We start from the raw sequence: 20,455 nt of genomic DNA, 5'->3' as shown, positions 1-20,455 counted from the left end.
GCATATGGATGTAACCAGCTATAGATATATCTACCACTGGACTATGTCTCACCCCCTTGTATTTGAAGATAACACTATTGTATACCTTTAGGCATATGGATGTAACCAGCTATAGATATATCTACCACTGGTCTATGTCTCACCCCCTTGTATTTGAAGATAACACTATTGTATACCTTTAGACATATGGATGTAACCAGCTATAGATATATCTACCACTGGACTATGTCTCACCCCCTTGTATTTGAAGATAACACTATTGTATACCTTTAGACATATGAATGTAACCAGCTATAGATATATCTACCACTGGTCTATGTCTCACCCCCTTGTATTTGAAGATAACACTATTGTATACCTTTAGACATATGGATGCAGGGCAATCTGTATGATCACAGTCAGTGGTATTATATGATGCAGGGCGATCTGTGTGGCCACAGTCAGTGGTACTACATGATGCAGGGCAATCTGTGTGGCCACAGTCAGTGGTACTACATGATGCAGGGCAATATGTGTGGCCACAGTCAGTGGTGCTACATGATGCAGGGCAATCTGTGTGGCCACAGTCAGTGGTGCTACATGATGCAGGGCAATCTGTGTGGCCACAGTCAGTGGTGCTACATGATGCAGGGCAATCTGTGTGGCCACAGTCAGTGGTGCTACATGATGCAGGGCAATCTGTGTGGCCACAGTCAGTGGTGCTACATGATGCAGGGCAATCTGTGTGGCCACAGTCAGTGGTGCTACATGATGCAGGGCAATCTGTGTGGCCACAGTCAGTGGTGCTACATGATGCAGGGCAATCTGTGTGGCCACAGTCAGTGGTGCTACATGATGCAGGGCAATCTGTGTGGCCACAGTCAGTGGTGCTACATGATGCAGGGCAATCTGTGTGGCCACAGTCAGTGGTGCTACATGATGCAGGGCAATCTGTGTGGCCACAGTCAGTGGTGCTACATGATGCAGGGCAATCTGTGTGGCCACAGTCAGTGGTGCTACATGATGCAGGGCAATCTGTGTGGCCACAGTCAGTGGTGCTACATGATGCAGGGCAATCTGTGTGGCCACAGTCAGTGGTGCTACATGATGCAGGGCAATCTGTGTGGCCACAGTCAGTGGTGCTACATGATGCAGGGCAATCTGTGTGGCCACAGTCAGTGGTGCTACATGATGCAGGGCAATCTGTGTGGCCACAGTCAGTGGTGCTACATGATGCAGGGCAATCTGTGTGGCCACAGTCAGTGGTACTACATGATGCAGGGCAATCTGTGTGGCCACAGTCAGTGGTACTACATGATGCAGGGCAATCTGTGTGGCCACAGTCAGTGGTACTACATGATGCAGGGCAATCTGTGTGGCCACAGTCAGTGGTACTACATGATGCAGGGCAATCTGTGTGGCCACAGTCAGTGGTACTACATGATGCAGGGCAATCTGTGTGGCCACAGTCAGTGGTACTACATGATGCAGGGCAATATGTGTGGCCACAGTCAGTGGTACTACATGGTGCAGGGCAATCTGTGTGGCCACAGTCAGTGGTACTACATGGTGCAGGGCAATCTGTGTGGCCACAGTCAGTGGTACTACATGGTGCAGGGCAATCTGTGTGGCCACAGTCAGTGGTACTACATGGTGCAGGGCAATCTGTGTGGCCACAGTCAGTGGTACTACATGGTGCAGGGCAATCTGTGTGGCCACAGTCAGTGGTACTACATGGTGCAGGGCAATCTGTGTGGCCACAGTCAGTGGTACTACATGGTGCAGGGCAATCTGTGTGGCCACAGTCAGTGGTACTACATGGTGCAGGGCAATCTGTGTGGCCACAGTCAGTGGTACTACATGGTGCAGGGCAATCTGTGTGGCCACAGTCAGTGGTACTACATGGTGCAGGGCAATCTGTGTGGCCACAGTCAGTGGTACTACATGGTGCAGGGCAATCTGTGTGGCCACAGTCAGTGGTACTACATGGTGCAGGGCAATCTGTGTGGCCACAGTCAGTGGTACTACATGGTGCAGGGCAATCTGTGTGGCCACAGTCAGTGGTACTACATGGTGCAGGGCAATCTGTGTGGCCACAGTCAGTGGTACTACATGGTGCAGGGCAATCTGTGTGGCCACAGTCAGTGGTACTACATGGTGCAGGGCAATCTGTGTGGCCACAGTCAGTGGTACTACATGGTGCAGGGCAATCTGTGTGGCCACAGTCAGTTGTACTACATGGTGCAGGTCAATCTGTGTGGCCACAGTCAGTGGTACTACATGGTGCAGGGCGATCTGTGTGACCACAGTCAGTGGTACTACATGGTGCAGGGCGATCTGTGTGACCACAGTCAGTGGTACTACATGATGCAGGGCGATCTGTGTGGCCACAGTCAGTGGTACTACATGGTGCAGGGCAATCTGTGTGGCCACAGTCAGTTGTACTACATGGTGCAGGTCAATCTGTGTGACCACAGTCAGTTGTACTACATGATGCAGGTCGATCTGTGTGACCACAGTCAGTGGTATTACATGGTGCAGGGCAATCTGTGTGGCCACAGTCAGTGGTACTACATGATGCAGGGCGATCTGTGTGGCCACAGTCAGTGGTACTACATGATGCAGGGCGATCTGTGTGACCACAGGTAGTTGTACTACATGATGCAGGGCGATCTGTATGACCACAGTGACCACATGATGCAGGGCAATCTGTGTGGATATGAAGTTGCGAAGTGCCCAAACTTTGTATGGGGTTCCAGGACTGTGCTCCCCCCGAGAAAATTTGGAATCTCTTAAAAAATTGATATTGTAAAACAACAATTTTCAATTATTTTGTAGATTGTATTTTTGTAATTAAGGTTATTGTTAAAATTTGTTTACAAGATAATGAAATTCTAGCACACAGCAGGAGTCAAAGGTATTGACCCAGGGTACATGTTAAATATTTTCAGCAATTGCTTATTATAACCTTAGTAACAGAAAAGGTATGTTTACCGGTATGGCCACGGCCGTACCATCTATGCCGCCCCTGAGTTCCTAATGAACACATTTATGAAAAACGAATCACATTATGTTCTTAAAACTTGTATAATCACCAGTCACCACCAGGACATGCATCCCCTGTTAAGAATACATGTAACGTTTTCAGCAAAAGGTATTGCATAAAGTATAGCATCCCATTTCATTTTTTGTCACTGATCGTCATATCATCAAAATGGCGTCTACATGTTGGCTATAAAACATTTTGAAGTACTTGGAAATTACCTTCAAGAAAGTACACAGCATTTTCTAATTGGCAATAATCCTACGGGACATTTTCAAATTCAAGAGCACCAAAACCAACCCTCTCTCCCACCCACCCCAAACTCTCTCTCCCACCCACCCCAAACCTTTTCCTGTCCTGGATGAAGAACCGGGCGAAAGTCGACACATACGCCCATGACAGGCGTGTGCTACAACAGCTTGTTCTGAATGTGCACTTTAAAACCTATGACCTGAGCTGACCTAACAGGATTACTTTCTGTTGTTAAGCTTTATTTCTAATTTTGGTTGATAAATCAATGGAAGGTGAGCTGCTGTCATTGCCATGTACTTATCGAATGATACAAGGTCATCTCTATTGCAGAAAATACAATTAAATTTTTTTGCTAAATGTACGTTAATTTGTTTTGTTTTGTTTGTTTGTTTGTTTGTTGTTGTTTTTTTATATTTTTTCCAGATTAGTTAGAAATTCTGAATCATGTACACTGCAGCTTTGGTAAGGGGAGTGCTAAATGACAAAGAAAATATTGTTTTATGGGAGTGTTGCAAAAGTTAGTCAACTATTTGTGCAATATTAAAAACTGAAGAAAACAATGGACCTTAGATTTAGTGGGAAGGTTTCGGACAAACCCCCTCCTAAATATGGGCATGATCGCCTACCTGTCTCAACTTCCGCCACGGTCTCTATGTTTTCCTGCACCCACCTGGCATCCTCATCCTCTGCCGCTAATAAAGCTGGTCTGACCCACGGTACTGATATTGAGAGAGAAAACCCACTGTCGCCGCTTCATGGGCTACTCTTTTCGATTAGCAGCAAGGGATCTTTTATATACACATCCCATAGACAGGATGGCACATACCATGGCCTTTGATGTACCAGTCATGGTGCACTGGCTGGAGCGAGAAATAGTCCAATGGGCCCCCTAACAGGGATCGACCCCAAACCGACCGCGCATCAAGTGAGCACTTTTACCACTGGGCTATGTCTTTCCCCTTAGCAAATTAAAATTATTTCACAACCCTGGTTCTCACAAAGGTCAACGTCCTGTTTTTAGTAGGCCCACCAAGCATGTTTCAAGCACATCTTGATTAGTGATAATTGCCGATGATTAATAAATCAATGTGCTCTAGTGGTGTCATTAAACAAAGCAAACTTCTTTTAATACAATAATAATTTTTTATAGTTTTTTTGTGTTTTTTTCAGTGGCAGCATTGTATGAGGTGTTGTGAAACTACTTTAAGAGAATTTTCATCCTGCCAGATGAACAACACAGAGGAGACGTATGTAAAGGCCTACAGAGGTGGGTGATTCACAGCTGTTAGCAAGGGCAGACCTGGTGGGTGATTCACAGCTGTTAGCAAGGGCAGACCTGGTGGGTGATTCACAGCAGTTAGCAAGGGCAGACCTGATGGGTGATTCACAGCTGTTAGCAAGGGCAGACCTGATGGGTGATTCACAGCAGTTAGCAAGGGCAGACCTGGTGGGGTGATTCACAGCAGTTAGCAAGGGCAGACCTGATGGGTGATTCACAGCTGTTAGCAAGGGCAGACCTGATGGGTGATTCACAGCAGTTAGCAAGGGCAGACCTGGTGGGGTGATTCACAGCTGTTAGCAAGGGCAGACCTGGTGGGTGATTCACAGCTGTTAGCAAGGGCAGACCTGGTGGGTGATTCACAGCAGTTAGCAAGGGCAGACCTGGTGGGTGATTCACAGCTGTTAGCAAGGGCAGACCTGGTGGGTGTTTCACAGCAGTTAGCAAGGGCAGACCTGGTGGAGTGATGCACAGCAGTTAACAAGGGTAGATCTGGTGGAGTGATTCACAGCAGTTAACAACGGCAGACCTGGTGGGTGATTCACAGCAGTTAGCAAAGGCAGACCTGGTGGAGTGATTCACAGCAGTTAGCAAGGGCAGACCTGGTGGGTGATTCACAGCAGTTAGCAAGGGCAGACCTGGTGGAGTGATTCACAGCAGTTAATAAGGGCAGACCTGGTGGGTGATTCACAGCAGTTAACAAGGGCAGACCTGGTGGGTGATTCACAGCTGTTAGCAAGGGCAGACCTGGTGGGGTGATTCACAGCAGTTAGCAAGGGCAGACCTGGTGGAGTGATTCACAGCAGTTAACAAGGGCAGACCTGGTGGGTGATTTACAGCAGTTAACAAGGGCAGACCTGGTGGGGTGATTTACAGCAGTTAGCAAGGGCAGACCTGGTAGGGTGACTCACAGCAGTTAGCAAGGGCAGACCTGGTGGGGTGATTCACAGCAGTTAGCAAGGGCAGACCTGGTGGGTGTTTCACAGCAGTTAGCAAGTGCAGACCTGGTGGGGTGATTCACAGATGTTAGCAAGGGCAGACCTGGTGGGCTCCAGGGGAATGAGAGCGGGGTGGAAGTGAAGGGTGCAACTGTACCCTACCTAAAATATTTTAAAACTTAGGCTACTCTTTTAATTTAAAATTGTTCTTTTTGTCAAGTTCAAGATCTTTATTAATGTACCCCGAATATATATATATATTTTAAATTGTTGTACACCTCCCTCCCCCCCCCCCCCCCCCCTCGCCCAGTCTGAGCAGTCAACCTTGACAACCGGTCTTATTGTCCTCTCCACATTGTTTTCATTCTCAGATCTGGTGTGGGATGTAGCTCACTTTGGTACAGCACTCGCCTGAGGTGTCTGGGTCGAAGGCTCAAACCTGCTCTGTGGATTGCTGCTTTCTTTGTCTCAATTTCTCACTCCAGCCAGCGCACATCGACTGGTACATCAAAGCCCATGGTATGTGCTATCCTGTCTGTGGGATGGTGCATATAAAAGATCCCTTGCTGCTAATTAAAAAGAGTAGCCCATGAAGTGGCGACAACGGGTTTCCACTCTCTTATATCTGTGTGGTCCTTAACCGTATGTCAGACGCCATATAACCGTAAATAAAATGTGTTGAGTGTGTCGTTAAATAAAACATTTCCTTCCTTCCCGTACCAACCAGGGGGCGAGACGTAGCTCAGTGGTACAGTGCTCGCCTGATGCACGATCGATCTAGGATCGATTCACATCTATGGCTATTTCTCGCTCCAGCCAGTGCTTCACAACCGGTGTAACAAAGGCCGTGGTATGTACTATCCTGTATGCGGGATGTTGCATATAAAACATCCCTTAAATTAAAGTGGCTTCAGTGGGTTGCCTCTCTCAATATCTGTGTGGTCCTTAACCATATAACAATAAATAAAATGTGTTGAGTGCATCGTTAAATAAAACATTTCCTTCCTTCCTGTACCAACTATGACTGGTATGTATGTGCAGTCATGTTATGTGTGTGCTACAGTGTATATGACAGATGTTTCCTCTGAAGAATATGTGTTAGAATTGCCAAATGTTTGACATCCAATAGTCAATGATTAAAAAATAAATATGCTCTAGTGGTTTCATAAAACAGAGAACAAATTAACTTTAACTTTAGCATCCTGTTCATTCATTCACTCACTCACTAACCCACCCATTCACTCACTCACTAACCCACCCATTCACTCACTCACCCACCCATTCACTCAATAACCCACCCATTCACTCACTAACCCACCCATCAACTCACTATTTCTCTCTCAAACACCCAACTGACTCAACCACCAACACACTCACTAACCCACCCATCAACCAACCCATTCACTCTCTCTCTCTCACCCACTGACTCAACCACCAACACTCACCTACCTACCAACCAACCCATTCACTCACTCGCCCAGCCACACACTTAACTCACTCAACCACAAACACACTCACAAATCCATAGTTATCCACCTTAAACTGTTGTTTAATGAAACGTTATTCTTGCAGAAACATTAATGGAGTTACAAGAGATATTCTCCCCTGCGGAGTTTCTCCACCTGCTGCCTGCAGATGGCAGTCTATCCTTCTTGTTGCCGTATGTAACCAAATGTGTCCGATGCCATCACATCCGACAGCTGAAGGATGTCATTGTGGGGAAAGGGCAACAGCATACATCAAAGAAATGACTTTTAAATTGTAAACAAAAATGTTTATGTGAATTTCGTCTCATGTCATATGGAGTGAACTTTAAAAATTGAGTTCCATGAACAATAATAATGATAATGTAGCAAACAGGAATGGATCCAGAAGATTCCACCCCACAGACATTAAGTTAAAAACAATATTTTTATATTTATATTTTGCTAGTGCATGTATGTACATTCCAAAGGAAGAAAAGAATGCAAAAATACTGGTGCAATTGTATTACGAGCACTCTGCCGTTCGAGAGCTAGATGAACATTTCTACAGTTATGATCACTCTCTGCCATCAGAGATCACTCTATAGCGAAAATGCGAAATGACCGCCTACCACATGGTAGACAAAGATTCCCGCTCTAATACAACAAGAAGAAGAATAAGTTTGACGATAAATACCTTTACATTAATAATTTTCTAGTTCGCCGATAACAAATATTTCGCTTATTCACCACTTATACAACCACTGCAGGAAGAAAGCCGTCGACACCAACGTATTTAACTGGAACATTATTGAAACGGGTGCTATCGGGTTTCTTGTAGTGTCTGTATTAGTTGTTACCATGTAAAATATTTGTTATTGGCAAACTTGAAAATAATTATTGTAAAGGTATTTAGCATCAAACGTAGGATTTTTGTTCTATTAGAGTGGAAATCTTTGTCTACAGTGTGGTAGGCAGCCATTCCAAGTTTTCGCTATAGAGTGATCTCAGACGGCAAATGTCAGTCTAGCTCTCAAACGGCAGACTATTGTATTATCATTATGTATATCTCCTTCCCATATTGAATATAATAAACTCTCATTATCTTTGTGCTCCTTCACTTTATATTTGTGTGACACCATATAAACTGCACAAATGTGTCGAGTATCTCGTTAAAACATTTCTTTCTTCCTCGAAAATTAAACTCTACAGTATTGAAATTAAAAACAAACTACAAATGCAAAATTTATACATTTTTATTTCATTTCATTATTACGTATGTTAACAGCTCTGTACACAATAGTTTGTTTTTGTCTAATATTGCTATATGGTACATGTTATTAGAGAGAACCAAAGTGGGCCACACAACACAATATTATGCACCTGCTACAACCTTCCTTTCTTTCGCTATTATTCATTAAATCTTAAGCTACTGTCAAGCAGAATTCAGACATCATATTAAAGTTGCATATTTTATATTCAAAATGCTGAATGCTTTCTAAATCATATAACTAATACACCAGAATTACTTCCATATTTTAACGCAAAAATTTTCTGAAATAGTTTGCATGTCACTGGAACATTCAAACTCTGATGGGACCATCAAATTATGTAATGCCTTTTATCTGTAGCAATTTTTTTTACACTACATCTCCCACCCACCACCCGCCAGACTGAAATTTTATACTGGCTGAATCCTGAAATACAAAATTTCACATGAACAAGCCTTCCTTTCATGTTCATTCAGTGTCATTTATTTCCATTTTTGAAAATGTCTTGAATTTTAAGAAAGAAATGTCTGCTTTAAACTTTAGATGAAAACCAGCATTGTCATTACCCCCCCCCCCCCCCCCCCCCCCCCCCCCCCCCCTTATTCTTTGCGGAATACTTGTCCCATCCAAACACCACATAATTTTGAATGGTCCCATTTTAAGAAATCTTGCCGTTAAGTACATAGGGACTGTTCATTAAATGAACTTGTCTGCAACATTTGTTTGATTTCGGTTGAGGTAAACTTGTTCATTTTGCAGGGTCAAAACCCGATGTTAAATAAATAATGATGAAATGTGTTGGTGGGTTTTAATACTATTGTGCTGTGTTGAACACATACATGCACCTGTAAGAAAATCTTGTTAATAAACAGAAATATGGCGTATCTTTGACCAAAACAGAAATAAAACTAAAAACGAAATTTAATGAATTGAACAACCATTTCCAAATGTCCACTAAACCTAACAGCATTACATGCACTTTGATGATTAACAAAACAGTCTTTTGCAATGAATCTAGTAATATTATTGCCTAGAACGTTCTGCATTCAAACGGTATAATTATAAAACAGCAGTATTTATATTACATCGAATATGGTACACATTCTAAAATGCACTTTGAACAATAAAACTAATATGTTACGGCAAATGAACCAAACCGGATCATAAAACGAGATCCAATAACAATATCTTTGTCTTCAAATTGTCTTAAGTTGTGTAGTTTGTGCACAACAAGGTAAGAAAGAAGAAAAAAGAATCTGCATGTTTCTTAAAGTAATATAAATTGAAATAAAGTAGTATCAAAACAAAGCACTTTGATTTCAAACATAGAATTGGGTAGAAAACAAAATTCTCATTCATTCTTAACATTTGCAGCACATGCACCAAATAATAAAACGAATAGAATACAAATACAAGAGGCAACACACAGGACAGAATAGTTGATATTTTTTTGACAACTATAATAAAATTAAAAAATAAAAACTTTAAAAAAAAAATATTTTACGAAATAATGCCTTCTATGGGCTTACAAATACAGTGAAACCTTATAAACCGGACCCTCTGTAAATGAATTCCCTCAAAACTTGGATGTTTTTCAGTCCCTTTTTAAATATCGGTGCAGAAATAAACCTTTCTAAAACAGATACCTCCTAATATAGGACTATTTACTCAATCTTTTGGGTGTCTGCTTTAGTGGGGTTTCAGTGTATTTTTTTTATATCTTTTGATTTTAAAAAAATATATAATTCCAGTCATTGAAAATCAAACTTGCAATATACTCAACAAAATTACCTAAGTCTGAGTAGACTTTTTGTTCAATGTTATTACTAGTTAACATGATTTGATCACAGATGATTTGTAAATGTCATGCCAGTAAAATTTTAAGCAATGTTTAACAATGTACAAAATTGGAAGGTTTTTATTTTAGTAAAGTCAAAAGGAAATGTATTTTGTAGCATAAAGATAAATGTCGAAAACATATACACTTAATTAATTTTGTTGAGTATGTAAAAATATTTAAGTCAAATTTTATACTGAAAACTAAAAATCTGTTTGATGAACTTTGGAAATAGAATGAAACCTGTCTAAATCGGATCATGTTGAGGACCTAATATTTATCCTATTTTTAGAATTTAGAAAATTTAGGACCATAAAACTTTCCGGTTTCAACAGGATTCCGGTTTGTTCAGGGTTCACTTTAGGCAGGTTTTATTGTAATACACTTTAAAAACTAATTTTTAAACTGTAAATAGGTTATTCTAGCATTAATAAAACCAGATGGAAATAATTGTTTACATCTTTTGTGTGTGTGTAAAATATTATATACCAAAATGAAAGTGTAAAAAATTAAATCTAACAAAACCCTCATCATTTGAAATCATAGAAAAATCAATTTTTGGATGGAATATTTCTGTGGTAAAGTAATTTAACATATATGTTGCCACATTCTGTCAAACTGTTGAGAGAGAGACAACACCACCACCTGCACTAAACTGTTTCCATGGAAACATATTCAACATGGCAACATCCAAGAGGAGACGAGGTTCCTTGAAGCATGTTGATATGCATTTAATTACGCAGTGATAATCTTCCCTATTTTAAAGTATTGGTTTACATTTTTATGTTTCAAATTCTGTAAAGATGAATAAAATGTTAAAAATCCATAAACATTACATTTTATGTTATTGTTAAAGCTTCAGTTGGTATTTTTCAAACTTAAAAAATAAATAATTGAATATAACAGACCAAGAGAGAGACAGAAAAAAAATCTTGACCAATGACATTTATCCCCACCCACCCAAACAAATTAATTCAGAATTCAAAATGAAGTAAAAAAATTAAACTGTAAAACAGGTTACATCATCAAAAATATGATATGTTTGTGAGGTGTTTTTCCCCCATGTTGAAACTGAACCTTAAAATCTACCCCACATACTATGTTAAGTATTATTAAACGACCATTCGTCTAAACCACACATCATAGCGCATGACAGTTTTTGCCCTCACGTAACACTCTTATTGAGAGTTGTAATTAACAAGCATTCTTCGAACACACCCGCTCAATAAACTAACACCCAGTCTTGTACTCTATACAATACTTTACAAAAGACGAACGTTTCGTCCGTTTCACTCTATGTACAAACACTAACGCCGCGATATGTACATTTTCACACAGTCCTCAGTTAAAAGTAGAGTTATCTTTGCATGTCGTGCTGCAGAGTTTACATGACGACCAATCACATGATCACCAGGAGGTCACATGATCAGCAATCAATTTGCATAGCAACGGTTAGTTTGTTTCACTTGTCAAATACGATGGGATGGAGATGAACTTCTGTTGGGTTTGAAACATTCTTACCAAGAATATGTTGTTTGTAGAAACCCACAATAAGTTATTCCGATCAACATATGCATATTCAGATTAGCAGAGTAGGATTATCCACATTCGTGGTGTAAAACTAGTTAAAATTATTCACGTCCAAGACGGTCGGTGACACACAGAACTGTTTTCCTGCATCACCTGGCAGGTTGTTTCATCTTCAATCTCGCATGCCAATAAATATTTATATATATACAACCAAGCATGTTTCTGTAGGTTTCTCACAAAATAAAAAATATGTTGTTTGGTTTATAACCAATCACAGTAGAGGTCTTTAAAGTGACACAGGCGTTCCGACCAATCTCAGCGAGGCTTTCACAATCTATTTCACACCTAGCTAGCCATGCCTGCCGAGAGCCACTTCCTCATTGGCTAAAAGTTTAAATTTACAACCAATCACAGAAAGAGTTAGGTTTTTTTTAAGGTTGCTCCTATATTTCAGCCACTGTCTGAGACAATTCTCATTCCACTTTGTCTAAACCAGCTAAAGCCCATTTTAGAATTGCTTCTTTTGACTGGGCTGGACGTTTTTTTAACAACCAATCATAATACACGATCCACTTTTTGGCATTAACCCACCCTCCAATCATTTTCCTTGGGACAAACAGATGACACTTTTTCTTCAAATTGTCTTTTCAATAAGTAAACTAACTGGGAATGCTGTAGTCAGAAACCTGCTTCTTTCTTCTGATTGACAGAATAACCTTCCAAGATATCTGCCTATCGCCGTCTTCACAAGCCTGCATCACTACCAACCGTGTAAAAAAACCACAAAAAAACATCGTCACGTATGGGTTTTAAACCGTTCTAAAAGAATCACAGATAAGAGAGACACAGCGCTGGCTATACGAGAAAGCCTTCGGACATCTGGGCACCGGCTAGCTGAGCGCGGAATGTCTGTACACTGTTCATGATTTTCTTCTGGTGTCCGACGAGGTTGATTCCGAGGTTAATCAAGTCTTTGATGGACAGCCGACATATCTGGTCCATGCTGGAGAAGCCGGCATTGAGAAAGTTGTCGATGTAGCGCTCCATCTTGATCGAGATGAGCCAGTCCTCGATACTCGTGAACTGCGTCATATCGGGCACGTTCGGGTCAATGAAGTTGTGAGGTCTGCGGAAAAGGAAAAATAATAATTCTTATTTTGAAGAAAAAAAAAAGTTTTAAAATGTCTAAATTGTTATTAAAGGAGTAATATAATGAATAATAAGTGTTCTTTGTGGCAAAGATGGCTATCCAAAGATGACGTGAGAAAACAGTATATTTATGAAAGGAAAGGAAAGAGGAATATTTGTTCTTTTATAAAAAGAATTTAAAAAGGAAAGAAAGAAAGACAGAAAGATTGTTTGCTTAAAAATGTTCTAACTGTTATCAAGGAAGGAAGAAGAAAGAAATGTCTCATTTAATGATGCACTAACCTGTTTTAATTACAATTATACATAATATAGTTGAGGACCACGCAAATAATGAACGAGGAAAACACCATGCAATGGGTTACTTTTTCAGATTAGCTGCAAGGGATCTTTTATATGCAGCATCCCAAGATAGTATATCCCATGGCCTTTGTTCGACCAGTCGTGATGCACTGGCTGGTAAAAGAAGTAGCCATTGGGAACCCCGATGGGAATCGATCCTAGCATTAAAAGTCTAACATGAGTCCAGCACACTACCAACTGAGTTAAATTGGAAATTCTGACAGTTGGATCACTTTATACTACCTCTCTACTACACAAACGTTACCTTGGTTTTGCAATCTTCCTGAGGAATAGGATCACTTTATACCATCACTACTACACAAACATTACCTTGGTTTTGCAATCTTTGTGAGGAATAGGAGCACTTTATACCACCTCTACTATAAAAACGTTATACCACCTCTACTACACAAACGTTACCTTGGTTTTGCAATCTTCCTGAGGAATAGGAGCACTTTATACCACCTCTACTACACAAACGTTATACCACCTCTACTACACAAACGTTACCTTGGTTTTGCAATCTTTCTGAGGAATAGGAGCACTTTATACCACCTCTACTACACAAACGTTACCTTGGTTTTGCAATCTTCCTGAGGAATAGGAGCACTTTATACCACCTCTACTACACAAACGTTATACCACCTCTACTACACAAACGTTACCTTGGTTTTGCAATCTTTCTGAGGAATAGGAGCACTTTATACCACCTCTACTACACAAACGTTACCTTGGTTTTGCAATCTTCCTGAGGAATAGGAGCACTTTATACCACCTCTACTACACAAACGTTATACCACCTATACTACACAAACGTTACCTTGGTTTTGCAATCTTTCTGAGGAATAGGAGCACTTTATACCACCTCTACTACACAAACGTTATACCACCTCTACTACACAAACGTTACCTTGGTTTTGCAATCTTTCTGAGGAATAGGAGCACTTTATACCACCTCTACTACACAAACGTTACCTTGGTTTGCAATCTTCCTGAGGAATAGGAGCACTTTATACCACCTCTACTACACAAACGTTATACCACCTCTACTACACAAACGTTACCTTGGTTTTGCAATCTTTCTGAGGAATAGGAGCACTTTATACCACCTCTACTACACAAACGTTACCTTGGTTTTGCAATCTTCCTGAGGAATAGGAGCACTTTATACCACCTCTACTACACAAACGTTATACCACCTCTACTACACAAACGTTACCTTGGTTTTGCAATCTTTCTGAGGAATAGGAGCACTTTATACCACCTCTACTACACAAACGTTACCTTGGTTTTGCAATCTTTCTGAGGAATAGGAGCACTTTATACCATCACTACTACACAAACGTTACCTTGGTTTTGCAATCTTTCTGAGGAATAGGAGCACTTTATACCACCTCTACTACACAAACGTTACCTTGGTTTTGCAATCTTTCTGAGGAATAGGAGCACTTTATACCACCTCTACTACACAAACGTTACCTTGGTTTAGCAATCTTTCTGAGGAGTTCTGGGGCTCGGATGAGCTTGTCGAGTGTTTTCACAATGTGAATGAACTTGGGTCTATGAGATCGTTCCCGCTGCCAACAGTCTAACATGAGTTGGTGACATGCCTCTGGGCAATCCTACAACACAATCAGTCATATGTTTATTTATCTATAATAAAACACAACAGACTCAATTTATAAAGCCTTTCTTCATTCTTAAACACAGGCGTTTAAGCATTCTAAATCAGGACTCACCCTGTATACATTGCCAAATTAGCCATTTTCTCATTCTTATACAAAGTGGTTATAACATTTTGTATTTGGCTAATAAAATTGTCTTTAATTTGTCCACGTTTGAACATTTTCAAGGAAATACCTTACATATATGTGACAGTCGAGTTGCGTCACGTCGTATAATATGATCTACTTTACACCAGACAACATAACCAGTACACTCTGGAGGGATGACGCACTGATAATAAATATCCACACCTCCAAAGCTTCTTATTTTCTTTACATTTTTAGTCGACAAAGTCGTCACCTACTAGGAGTTACTCCCCCTAGATCACTCACCATTGGTGGAGGTAGCCTATAACCTTTGTCTACCGCCTTGATGACGTCCTGGTTGGACCAGTTCCAATATGGCCGCTCGCCGTATGACATTATTTCCCACATCACGACTCCGTAGCTCCACACGTCGGACGAAGACGTGAATTTTCTAAACGCAATCGCCTCTGGAGCTGTCCACCTTACTGGTATCTTTCCACCCTAAAAAACATACGTATTATATGAGATTATTAAAGTTAAAGAGTGTGTTTTGTTTAACAACACCACTAGAGCACACATTGATTTTTTAATCATCAGCTATTGGATGTCAAATATTTAGTAATTTTGACATAGTCTTAGAAAGTCAACGCACTAAATTTTTCCATTAGTAGCAAAGGATCTTTTATATGCACCATCACACAAACAGGATAGTACATACCATGGCCTTTGATATACCACTGTGACTTCATGATGCACTGGCTGGAACGACAAATATTGATTTCATCCAGGTTTTTGCAATACCCCAAAATGTATTTTTCATAATTCTAAAAACGCACATGCGTCTGAGAATATGTGGTTATGTAGCCAAGCTATAGGTATTTTTAGACAGCATTTCCCTGTTTAAACATCACAAACTTTAGCTTCTCTCCGTTATAACCATATCCAAATGTATGTTGCAGGTTCATAGATTAAATAAACTTAGTGTCCATTTTTATTGGCTAAAACTAGGATATGCACCTTTAAGAGCTGTTAATTTTTACCTTGGTAGTATAGGCTCCGTCAGTCGTATCTGATTCAATTTCTCGAGAAAGACCAAAATCAGAAACTTTACACACAAGCGTCTCGTTGACTAGAATATTCCGAGCTGCTAAATCCTGAAAAATTAAAGTAAGTAGTAACAGAATAATATAGAAATAAAGCACATCAACAAATACATAATAATTTCAAAAACAAAACATTTGTGTTCTTCATAATCAAAATATTAAAACTTAAAAATTAGAAGATATTTACACAAGATCAAGGAAGGAAGGAAATATTTTATTTAACGATGCACTCAACACATTTTATTTACAGTTATATGGCATCGGACATATGGTTAAGTACTACACAGATATAGAGAGAGAAAACACGCTGTCGCCACTTCATGGACTACTCTTTTCGATTAGCAGCAAGGGATCTTTTATATGCACCATCCCTACACAAGATCACTAAATCAATGCAATTTTAGATAGTTGGTCCTACACTAATAAAAATATCACAACCAAAACCTCCAAACAAATACAATTTTATTCTTACAAAATATTTAACTGAAAATATTGACTCTGAAATGTTTGTAACATAAAAATATCTTTAAAACTTTGTAACCCTTTTGTCCTACCATATTTAGAAGGTAAACTAAAAAAATAAAATTATCAGTGCCATTTTCAGTGTCTTGAATAGTAGATGAAACCTATTTTAAGCAAACTGGAGAAAATTACTATCCTAAAGGAACATGCCATTGTTTGTGGTCAGAAAAGAAAAAGCAAAAACAAGATACATTTTTTAAAATCACAATCCTAGACATGTAATGAGAAATGGCTGCATAAAGAAAAAATCACAATAATTGTTATTACCCAAAGAAGACATTATTATACCTGTTAAGATTTAACTCATAACCTTGAGCCTGAAGAACTTACCCTATGTACATAGCCCATCTCTGATAGATATTTCATCCCAGCAGATATTCCTCTCATCATACCAACCAGCTGGATGATTGTAAACTTGCCGTCATTATTCTGGAATAAACACAACACGTTTAATACAGATAACAGCAGAAACTAGCACAGCAATAGCTACTACTGGACACAATTTCAACTGAAGAACTACAATCTTAGAAAACTCGTGCATCACAAAGTCGATTTTAGTCTTTGAAATAAATATGTGCAAGCAACCCATGACAATTTCAATTCTTTCTGTACATGTATCTCTGTATCTCTTCCTTCTCTATCCCTCTCTCTGTATTCTGTCTCCCATATATATACTCTCTCTCTCTCTCTCTCTCTCTCTCTCTCTCTCTCTCTCTCTCTCTCTCTCTCTCTCTCTCTCTCTCTCTCTCTCTCTCTCTCTCTCTCTCTCTCACGATGCTAAATATTAGACATCTCATTTATTGAAGACTCAGTCTTTCCATTATTATTCATATTATGATGTAAGAGATTTATAATGTAGGGGAGGCAACTCAGGTCAGTAAAAAAGTGCATTTGGTTTGTTGCATTGCCATTAAAAGCTATACACAGAAGTTCTTTTTAATTTTAGAACCATCGTCACCAGACTGGGGTAACATCCTATATTATCATTCTCTCACTCATACTCTCTCTGTCTCTCTGTCTCTGTCTCTCTCTCTGTATATCTTTCTTCATCTCTTATATTCTTTCTCTCTGTATCTCTTTCTCTCTCTGTATCTATTGATCTCTCTCTCATATTATCTCTGTAGCTCTTTCTTTCCCATATTCTATGTCTTTCTCTCTCTATACATGTATCTCTCATATTCTCTTTCACTTTCTCTCCGTCTCTGTTTCTCTATCCTCATATTCTTCCTCTTACATATTCTCTCTTTCTCTCACCCTTGCCAGTCTCTATCTCTGCCTATTTCAATTTTTCCATTGTCTTCCCTTCTTCCTTCCTTTCTCCCCATCTTCTGCCTTCTCATATCTCTATCCCCCTCCTCCCTCCCTCTCCTCATATACAACAAACAGCCTCATCATTTCTCTAAAAAGCAGGACAGCACACACCACAGCATTTAACCACCCACTGTGTTTACACTCACCCTGAGAAAAGCATCCAGTGATCCGTTAGACATGTACTCGGTGACGATCATGATCGGGTTGCTCTTGGTTACGACGCCCTCGAGGAAGATGACGTTGGGGTCGTCGAACTGTCCCATGATGCTCGCCTCCGTCAGGAAGTCCAGTCGGTTCTTCTCGGTGGCGCCCGGTTTCAGCGTCTTGATGGCCACCGACATCTCGGGTCGGCATGGGATACGTAACTTTCCCTTGCAGACATCGCCAAATTCTCCTGGAAATGTAAACAGTGTGTCAGTATGTAGTACAAAGATGGAGAGAAGTGCTAATGATTGTGTTTCAGTGTTATATTATCTATGTTTCTAGACGCCGATAATCGGCACCATTTCCCACCAAAGGCTATGTCATTTTTTATTCTCAACTTTGGTGTAAAAAATTCTAAATCTGAATGTAAATAATGCCCATTTTTTAATATTATATAAAGACATATTTTGAAAAGAAGTATGTAACGCTTGACAAACACTCCTCCCCTCCCCTATAATGTTTCATAATGCGTGTGTTCTTTTTAATTTTAGAACCATTGTCACCCAACCCAGGTAACATCCTATATTATCTCTCTCCCTCATATTTTCTCTATGTATCGCTTTCTCCTAAATATATATAGATATATATTAAACTGAATAAATACAATTACTCTTGTACATTCAACCTTACAATAAAAACATGTTTTTAAATGAAACTGAAAATTGTCTTTTTTTTTTAATGTAAATGAATACTAAAAGTCAGTCAGGGCATCAAGGCAAATTTGTAAAATAAAAGCTTGCCTGTAGTAAGTATTGTCGTAGGTAGTTATTATTAAACAATATATATTTTTAAATGTAATAACTGTAAACAATTATTCACAAAAATATCACTAAAACCAAATAATTTAAATTTATATAATAAATAAATAATTTATTGGTTGTTAAATCATTTTGATCTTTTATATAGCTTTTTGTAAAATCCCTTGCATTGAATTTGGAAAATATTCCAAGATAAAAAGACCTGAAAAATTATTTTCATACTTTCTCTCAGTGACTAATAAAATAGTAATGTATGTCAGTAGTCCATCGTGGGAATGATATTCATATCTCTAAAAACATTTGACTAAATGGTAACATGTGGAAATTTACGATTCATACCACTTCCAATTTACCCGACTTTCGGCATTAATATGATGTTACTAGGTCATTGTGGAAATGATTTTCATAACCTCTAAAACATCCAGCTAAATAGTAATATTATGTAATATTACTAGTGCATTATGGGAATGACATTCCTACCTCCTCCGATCACGGACTCTATGGTAATGTGCGATGCGTCGATCTCTCGGGTAAATTCACGGACGGCCTGGTTTGGATCTTCGTATGTATGAGGGTCGACGTACGTTCTCACTGAACTGTGTATGGAGCCAGGAGAGGGAAACAGCGGCATCGTTACTGTTAAAAATAACAAAAAAGAAGGTCACATTTGCATAATTTAAATCTTTCATACACCACAAACAAAATCAGCCTTTAGTAATAACATTTTTAAAGACTATTACAATGTTTAAGCTGTAGTATGAGTATACTTTAGCTGTGTATAAATGAGCTAAGCAAACAGTTGAACCTGATGATTTTGAAAGCTTTATCTGTCATGTGGAAAGTAGCAGCACATTAAAGCTAAGGATCTGATTGGCTGATTGTGCATGCAAGCAAAAAATGGTGGAATCACATGACATCGAAGCAGTGACCAATGATAACAGCAGAATAACATTAAAGGGATGATGAAAATGTATGAAAGATTATCGTAACAGCCAAAACCAGGATTAAGGAAAATAAAAATAATTGGGTAAAAATGAAAAAGGTTTAACACTAATAAACCAAATTAACCACAAACAGTTTGTAAAGGCAACAAGAAAAACAAAATTATGTAATTTAATAAATTAACAAAACCCAAAATCCCAAAACAAGTTGCACCAAAACTGAAAATACCTTTTTTATATACGATAGTTTAAAAAAAACAAAAAAACTTACACCTATAGATTACTATTTATTTAACAGAATAAATCCTCATCCAGCAAAAGTTTACATCCAATTTTAGTTAACTTTTTAAAAGGTAAATTTTGATCAAACATTAATCGTTCATTTTATTTTTTAAATTTTAAATTCTAATATCTAAAACAAAGATAATAAAAAATGAATAAGAAACCCCCAGATTAGTATGATATGAATATATTATTCCATCACCCATTCTGAGTAATTCCCATTAAAGTCACGAGGTCATTCCATACAGTTAGTAAGTTTTCAAAATACCAAATTTGGAGAAAAGAAAATATATCCTTGGAAGAAAAATGTATTAAAAAAACCTAAATCTGAGACTTACTACCAGGATTTCTATACACACGTAGATCCGATGCAAAAGGAAATGGAATGACTAAACGAAAAACAAAAGTTCTCAACTTCAGCTAGATTGCAAAAACCATTATGCCAAATAAAAGTAGTAGTGCTACATTTTATAAATCTTGATTTATTTTTATTTTTTTTAAAT

The 20,455-nt window shown here is 39.0% G+C and overlaps 2 protein-coding genes across 4 annotated transcripts in view; one reads left to right on the top strand and one right to left on the bottom strand.

Moving 5' to 3' along the window:
- The window catches only part of LOC121390455 (Hermansky-Pudlak syndrome 3 protein-like), a 49,214-nt gene extending 41,152 nt beyond the window's left edge, over window positions 1-8,062 (top strand). The window contains exons 21-22 of the mRNA XM_041522274.1: window positions 4,445-4,541; window positions 7,064-8,062. Coding sequence (XP_041378208.1) covers window positions 4,445-4,541; window positions 7,064-7,242 — 276 coding nt within the window. The 3' untranslated portion in view covers window positions 7,243-8,062. The remainder of the gene's footprint in view (window positions 1-4,444; window positions 4,542-7,063) is intronic.
- Window positions 8,063-8,194: 132 nt separating this feature from the next.
- The window catches only part of LOC121390456 (ephrin type-B receptor 1-B-like), a 138,048-nt gene continuing 125,787 nt past the window's right edge, over window positions 8,195-20,455 (bottom strand). For 2 of the 3 annotated variants that reach the window (XM_041522276.1, XM_041522277.1), the window contains 7 exons: window positions 19,210-19,365; window positions 17,914-18,161; window positions 16,787-16,885; window positions 15,872-15,985; window positions 15,138-15,332; window positions 14,560-14,702; window positions 8,195-12,718 (listed from right to left, as the gene is read on the bottom strand). In XM_041522276.1, coding sequence (XP_041378210.1) covers window positions 12,448-12,718; window positions 14,560-14,702; window positions 15,138-15,332; window positions 15,872-15,985; window positions 16,787-16,885; window positions 17,914-18,161; window positions 19,210-19,365 — 1,226 coding nt within the window. In that variant the 3' untranslated portion in view covers window positions 8,195-12,447. Of the gene's footprint in view, window positions 12,719-14,559; window positions 14,703-15,137; window positions 15,333-15,871; window positions 15,986-16,786; window positions 16,886-17,913; window positions 18,162-19,209; window positions 19,366-20,290; window positions 20,342-20,455 lie in introns of all 3 variants that reach the window. The other variant, XM_041522275.1, reaches the window with a different exon arrangement.

The sequence above is a fragment of the Gigantopelta aegis genome, chromosome 15 (assembly GCF_016097555.1).
Source record: "Gigantopelta aegis isolate Gae_Host chromosome 15, Gae_host_genome, whole genome shotgun sequence".
NCBI classification, from domain to species: Eukaryota; Metazoa; Mollusca; class Gastropoda; order Neomphalida; family Peltospiridae; genus Gigantopelta; species Gigantopelta aegis.
Note: the sequence above shows the minus strand (reverse complement) of the source record. Positions and strands in the feature narration are given on the sequence as shown.